Below are 7,958 nucleotides of genomic sequence, written 5' to 3' on the forward strand. Positions count from 1 at the left end.
GTAGTTCTATTTTGATCCGTATGTTTTACTCCAATCAAGATTAGCCAGTTAATTGTAGGACGTATATTACCAGATTGTAACCAGATCGATCAGTATTGATTAATGGATCAACAAGATTACGAAACGCTAGGATCATCGGAGAATAATCAACTCAGCCTTGCCTCTATTAGCAGTAAGCTCAACGCTAAGGCGCCTGAGTTTGTCCCACGTTCGGCTTCTGTACCCTCGCATTCACAGTCGCTGTCTCCGCCGCCTTCCACGCCGGTGGTGCAGCCGGTTCATACGAGGCCTCCATTCGTGTCGCCGATGAGGCCCTACTATGGGTTTGGTGGCCAAGTGGCGGTACAGAACTATTATCAACATGGGGGAATGCCGTTTTATGGGTACTTACATCCATCCAAGGAATTGGTTAACGGGATCCAAACCCCTGCAGCATCTCCAGAAATGGCGGATGTTAATACTGCCGGCGCTACCGTTTCTTTAAAAAACGGAATGCCAGATGCTCATCAGAAAATTCTCAGTCAGGCAATTTTTTATCTGGTGTATATGTGTATTGCGTTTTTAACTAGTTACTCTGTTTATTGTGCTTTTAAAAGTTTATATAGTTGATTTCTGTGGGTGGGAGATAAATATATTATATATGACTTCAAGTTTTGATTATTTGCGTATCTTTGATTCTTTATTGATTGTTTTATTTTAAGCTTTGTAATTGTGAAACGTTGGATTTTTTACTTGGAGCAGGAGAGATAATTCACCATTAGGGCTTCCGTGTTCTTGTACTCATATCTAGTTACTGCATCCTTGAAGAGGAGAGAGAATTCACCAGTAACTCAGTGACACGTTTAGTGTTTATTATTGCTTAATTTTGGATCATTTGCCGATGAAGCATTGTGGATTACGTTTAAATATTGCATTTCTAATATGTTGATCGACTGTTATGATTTTGAATGATAATTATTTTTTAATTTGGGTTTGCTACGATTCGATAGTGGAAAATATGGTATATCTCGATTATGGTAATTTGGTTTTAATTTATCTATACAAATGAATAAATGATGGATATTTGTGATAACTATGTGCAGTAATTTGTTTTGTCTGATGTGACTTAAATCAGTTTTGGCCACAGATCTGATTATGGTCATTATACAAATTGGCATATGTACGGTTTATTTCAGTGTATATGTCAATTTTCTGAGATTACATGAATAACTAAAGTTTCAAACCCTGCCATAACTTCATTACAAGAAAGAAGCTTAGGACATATTTCCGCCTATTGTAATATCAAGTGCTTCTTAAGTTATGACAGAGTTATTTCTCTGGAATCAATGTTATTCTGCCATCAAAAACATGATGGAGAAAGGATTAGTAGGAAAGAGTTTCTGAATCTTTTGCTGTAGAGAGCTATTTTATCTAGCTGCAATAGAATACTACACATATAGCAATTTCCTGCCATGAAAACAATTTTTTTGGTTTCAATGCAACATAATAAAGATCCACCTACTGTTGTTGACTTTGCATTTAGCTGGTTTGTAGCACTTACCATTTCAGTCTAATAAAGAAAATCAATTTCTTTATATTTGTACCTATATTAATTTTGCATTTGCTTAATACTTGTCCTTATGTAATTTGGTGTAGTCTTTTACAACATTAGAAAATGCTATATTGCTTTCCATTTTTGAGAACATGCTAATTTAGATACCTTTATGGTTTGCAGGTGGAATTTTATTTCAGTGATATAAATCTGGCTACCACTGATCATTTATTTGGGTTCATGATAAAGGATTCTGATAGCTATGGTAAGGTTTTGCATAACAATGTTTATTTTCATGATCCTTTTTGCCTGCACTATTTAATCTCTTAACATTCTAGTATCAATTGCTTAAGAAAATCTTACCTTCTCTGTGGTATGTCATTCCTTGAGCTTTTAGAATTAATTCTAGAAAAAATTAAAATTGAATAATTACCTTTGCCAGTGCAGGAGAGGTGGTATCAGCCGCACAAGAGGGGTTCTAAACCTTAGAAGGGAAAATTCCTATTTTTTAACTTACCAAACAAGTCCTTTTGTTTTTTTAAAAGCTCAGACACGGTTTTACCTATTAAATTCAATTGACCCATAAATAGAGAAATTTTTTTTTTTTGATAGGTAATCAAATAATTTTATTACTAAAAAGAGAATACACGGGGGGTGTACAATCACTTTAAGCCATTAAGGAAAAACATGAAATTAGGCAATCCATCTACAGGATTTCTAGCCATAGCATTAAACCAAGAATACAAGGTAAAGGAAAATATTTTTTTTATCTGCTCTCTTGTCTTTGTTTGGCCTTCGAAGCAACGGTTGTTCCTTTTTCTCCACACGCACCAAACAATGCAGCTCGGGATAAGGTGTCATGCTAGTTTGCTATCCTTATCCCGAAGTTTTCTACGCCATGCCCGTAACACGTCCTCTATACGACGAAACATCACCCAATCCATAGATTGTGAACTGAGTATACTGTTCCAAATCCAACGTACACAATCACAATGAATGAACAAATGATCGATCGTCTCCCCATCCTTCTTGCACATATAACACCACTCGGTTGCATAAAAGTCTTTACGACGAAGATTATCCACCGTTGAGACCTGTCCCCTCACAACTGTCCACAATAAGAATGTCACCCGAGGAGGCAATTTACACTGCCATATCAACTTCCAGGGGAATGAATTATTCACACATCCCATGAGGGAACCAAAGTACGAGCGAACCGAAAAAATGCCATCCTGTGCTGTCCTCTACCTGATGCAATCCCTCTCTCCAACCCGAATTTGGGCCTCATGTAAAATGGTCATAAAAGCGAATAATCTTCCAATTCCCAATCTTGAAGATCCCTCCCAAAAGTAATATTCCAGCTATAGCTCCCATTATGAATGTCTAAGAGATCACTCACCATAGCAGTGGACACTGAGGCAATGCGATGCAAAGAAGGGAATCTCTCCTTCAGCGGTTGATCTCCGCACCAACAATCATCCCAAAATTTAATCGCATTACCATTTCCAACCACAAACTTCAGTTTATCCGAAAAAGCACTCCATCCCCGTCGGATATACCTCCACAAGCTCACCCCATAAGAACCACGATCCTCAAATGTACACCATCCCCCATCGGTCACACTATACTTCGCCCCAATTATTTCTCTCCAGAAGCTGTTCCTCTCCACTCCAAATCGCCACAACCACTTGCCTAATAAGGCTTTATTGAACAACACAAGGCTCCTTACCCCAAGACCCCCCATCCTCATCGGCAAACAAACAACTCCCCAATTGACCAAATGGAGTCTCCTCTCCTCTCCCAACCCTGCCCACAGAAATTCTCTTTAAAGCCTCTCTAATCTCTTTGCCACTGCAAACGGAATGGGGAACAATGACAAAAAGTAAGTAGGGAGATTGGAGAGAGTGTATTTAATGAGAGTAAGTCTACCTTCCTTAGAAAGGTACATACGCTTCCACCCTGCTAACTTTCTCTCCATCCTTTCCACAATATCATTTCAGATATGGGTATTTTTAAATCGTGCTCCTAAAGGGAGTCCTAGATATGATATCGGCAACTGCGCAACCTTACAACCCAATATATCAGCTAGCTCCTCGACATTATTGACCTCCCCAACTGGAATAGCCTCAGACTTCTCCAAATTGATTTTCAAACCAGACACCGCTTCAAAACATAAGAGTAGACGGCGCAAGTTCCTGAATTGTTCAACATCTGCATCGCATAAGATCAACGTGTCATCTGCAAATAACAGATGAGACACCTGCAATTGATCAACCATAAAACCCCTTATCAAACCCGCTCTCACTGCTCTTTCAATCATCCTACTGAGAGCTTCCATCACAATGACAAATAACAATGGGGACAATGGATCCCCTTGTCTTAAGCCTCTACTGCTCCGGAAATAACCCTCTGGTGTTCCGTTGACCAAAACTGAGAATAAAACAGTAGAAATACAGAATTGAATCCATTTACACCATTTATCCCCAAAGCCACAGCGCCTGAGCATATACAACAAGAAACCCCAATTCACATGGTCGTAAGCCTTCTGAATATCTAGCTTACAAAGCATCCTTGGAGCCCTTAGGCGCATTCTTGAATCTATACATTCATTCGTTATGAGCACAGAGTCCAAAATCTAACGCCCTTTAACAAATGCATTCTGAAACTTGGACACTATTTTTCCCAGCACCTCCTTTAATCTGTTTGCCAGGACTTTCGAAATAATCTTATACACCCCGCTGACAAGGCTAATGGGGCGAAAGTCCTTAATATCAGTCGCTCCCGGTTTCTTAGGGATAAGCACAATAAATGTGGCGTTAGAACTTCTCTGGAATCTACCACGTTAAAAAAAAAAGATAAAGTATTCACAATGTCCAGTCAATCCACATCCCAGCATGCTTTGTAGAATGAGAACGAGAAACCGTCCGGTCCCGGGGCCTTATCATCGTTCATGCTGAAAACAACCTCCTTAATTTCATCCTCCCCAAATGGTCTCTCCATCCATCGAGCATCATCCTGAGTGATTGTAGAAAAGTGCAATCTCTCCAATTTTGGCCTCCATTCAAATTGCTCCCGATAGAGGTTCTGATAAAAATTCACCGGTTGGCTTCCAATTTCCTGTGGTTCCTCATAAGTAACCCCGTCCACCTCCAAAACTGTGATGGAGTTGTTCCTCCTATTAGAATTGGCGACCCTGTGGAAGAATTTAGTGCATTTATCCCCCTCTTTTAACCAAGTAACTTTAGATTTCTGTCCCCAATTAATCTCCTCCATCTTCACCAACCTCTCCATCTCTTCCTTTAATACTTTATGTCTCTCCTTCTCCTCCCCAGTCAACCCCTGACTCTCCTCCCGCCTATCCAATTCCTCTATCTCTGACAGACACTGATTTTTACTGCAGTTAACATTGTCTATAACTTCCTCATTCCATTTCTTTAAGTCCCCTTTCAACGCTTTTAGCGTCTGATCCAATACAAAATAGGGAGACCCACTGACTTCATAGGAAGTCCACCACGTCTGTACTCGCTCCCTGAAACCTTCTACTTTCAACCACATCTTCTCAAATTTGAAAGGTCTTCTTCCACTACCCCTTCTATTCCCCGATAACATAATAGGAAAATGATCCGAGTATACCCTCCCCAATCTTCTCTGAGTGACATCTGAATATTTAGACTCCCACTCCCCACAAATCAAAAATCTATCAATACGAGACAAAACGGGTCGATCCCGATTGGATGACCAGGTAAAATCTCCCCCAATCATGGGTAAATCCACCAACAAATTCTCCCTAATAAAATTTGAGAACTCCTCCATTGCCCTAGTTAGTCTCCCACCACTCGACCTCTCCGAAGGAAATCGAATCACATTGAAATCACCCCCAATACATGTAGGGAGATTCCACCAAGCCCTCATTCCAGCAAGTTCATCCCACAAACCCACTCTACTGTCATTAGAATTAGGCCCATAAACTCCTGTGAACATCCACCGAAATCCATCCTCACAATTTTTGAAAGAAATCGATATAGAGAACACCCCTACACTCACCCCCTTCATCTCAAGCACTCTAGTGTCCCACATCACCAACACGCCTCTTGAAACCTCTGATGACCCCAAAAACTGATATCCAACATGATCTCCCCCCCCCCCTAAACTACGAATCACCGCCCTCGAGATAAACTCCATCTTAGTTTCTTGTAGGCAAACAAGATTTGCCCCCCCATCCCCTTAGCAAATGATGAATACCAAGCCTTTTACTAACCTCATTGAGACCCCTTACGTTCCAACTAATGAGTTTTGGCATCATTGTAACACTCCATAACCCCTCCCCATTGTTCATTTCTTGGACTCTCCACCCTTACCAGCATAGTTTACTGACCATTCGAGCCTCTTAAGTTCACGATCACCCTTTCTTCTTAATCTACTTCCATGTGTACTAATGTCTTGTCCCCTATTAGCCTCCAGCTCCTCGAATAATTGTAACAATCTACTTTCATACCCATCACATGACACGCCAACCAACTTACTGAATTCCTGAATTTTTTGTAGAACCCAGTTTGAAGGTGGGTGATCAACTTCTAACACATCAGTTCCTGAAGTATCCTTACCCTGATAGCCCTCGAGATGATCAAAGGACCGTTCTTTCTCTCCCACCACTGGTATAATGTCACTGTCACTTTCTCTTTTCTTGGCACCACCTACCCATAACACCAAGGCTTTTTCGGTTCCCATATCGTTATCTTTTGTCCTCCTATTATAAGTGTTCGTAATCCTTGATGTCGCCTGTGTATAGTTGTTTTCTTTCACAGTGTCCATTGACAATTTCTCCAAGTTCACCATACTAAACTCCCCTTCCTTAGACAGCGGTTCCTCTTCTCGTTCAACTGCAGTCCCTGTGTCTACTTCAGTTCGGTTGACCCCCACAAAGTCAACCTCGTCATCGTTTTCATGGTATCCCGCTTCCATCCTCACTTGAGAATCACAATGTTCATCTCCTCCCTGCTTTGCATGTTCTGTAATTGATGGTAGTTCCTCATGAGTCAATCCCGATACGTGTATTTCACCGGTTTGATCCTCATCCAACTCAACCCCACACTTGTGACAGCGTACCAATTTCATGGGCTCCATTTCAGGCCCGCTTCCAACCAGTCTAAGTAATTCATCTAATGCTCCTTTCAACTCCTGCGCACGGGTCATTATTTTAGCCCTACTCAAACAAATGTCGTGACTTTCGTTATCACCGACTTTATTTGTCCTTTCCTTTTGCTGAAGCATCCGTTGGTTGGCATTCTCCGAGGTCTGTGAGTTTGCTGTAATTTCTGCATAAGTCATCCATTGTCTGTTTCGTTCAATCACCGTTTGTCGTTTGGTCTTATCCCTAGCAACAAATGAGTCAACAACTGCTTGAAACACCTGCAAGACCGACACCCATCCCTCTCCATTTGCACCTTCTGGTATCATAACAATTCCTTTCCGACGCCTCTCCCCATATTGTGCTATCATCAAATATCTGCCTCGATGGTTCACACACCATTGTGCCAAGAAAGCTCTTGAAGACTCATTGAACTTAAAAACACATTCCTCAACTTCACTTCTCTTCCTCAATCTGTCTACCATATTCACCATCCAAATAGCACCATGCCTTCCCATAAAGATTGAATCCGATAACTTCGAACCCCATTCTGTCAACTTAGCAGTGCTAGAATCGTTAATAGATACTGCGAAGTCCTTCGCCTCCACTCTGAAACGATGATTGAATACCAAACTACGCACATCCGCCAATTTTTTCCCCTGATTGTGTACTAGCAATTCATCAAATGGAGGAACGGACAAGCCGATTGATCTCAGGGCAGCAGACTGCCGCTGCAGGTTTTCCGGCAGCGGCGCGTGGACCACACGCGCTGGCAGACGTGCGGCCGGAGCGGCGCGTGTGGGGGGCAGGACACCGGCAGGGGTCGCCGGTCCCTGCTGAGGCCGCCGGTGAGGCGCGTCTCCTCGAACTGTGGCTGGATCTGGCGGAAACGGTTGGGCGGCGCTAGGGTTTCTCACAGTAAACTGCGCCTGTGTGTGAATGGCGTGGTTGGAAGGGCTGATTTGTGGCGTGAGGCCGGTAGTGTGGGGGTGTGGTGGCTGGGTTATTTTGGATTGTGAGGGGAGCTCTATTTCGCCTCTCACAGAACTCTCGCTGGACCGAGAGAAACTTTTGTTAGAGAAAACGTGATATCGAAAATTGACCCATGAATAAAGCAATGGATCATGAATAAGCAATTTACCCTCCTGCTCCTCCTCCTCCATGTTTATTTTTTAGCTGCGGGGCACTGGAAGGAGAAGAAAATAGGTGGAGGCTAAGTGCTAATTCATTCATGAAAGATTTGAAGAATCTCTAAGAGACTCTCTATTTATAAAGAACATTTCATGCATTATAGAGAGT

At 41.9% G+C, this 7,958-nt stretch overlaps 1 protein-coding gene across 1 annotated transcript; it reads left to right on the forward strand.

Annotated features, from left to right (window-relative positions):
* The first annotated feature begins 6 nt into the window (after window positions 1-6).
* LOC111391348 (la-related protein 6B-like) lies at window positions 7-1,876 on the forward strand. Its single transcript, XM_023016550.1, has 2 exons — window positions 7-525; window positions 1,715-1,876. The coding sequence occupies exons 1-2, from the start codon at window positions 103-105 to the stop codon at window positions 1,859-1,861; spliced, it is 570 nt and encodes a 189-aa protein (XP_022872318.1). The 5' UTR covers window positions 7-102; the 3' UTR covers window positions 1,862-1,876.
* The last annotated feature ends 6,082 nt before the right edge of the window (window positions 1,877-7,958 follow it).

The sequence above is a fragment of the Olea europaea genome, unplaced genomic scaffold (assembly GCF_002742605.1).
Source record: "Olea europaea var. sylvestris unplaced genomic scaffold, O_europaea_v1 scaffold7796, whole genome shotgun sequence".
Taxonomy (NCBI): Eukaryota; Viridiplantae; Streptophyta; class Magnoliopsida; order Lamiales; family Oleaceae; genus Olea; species Olea europaea.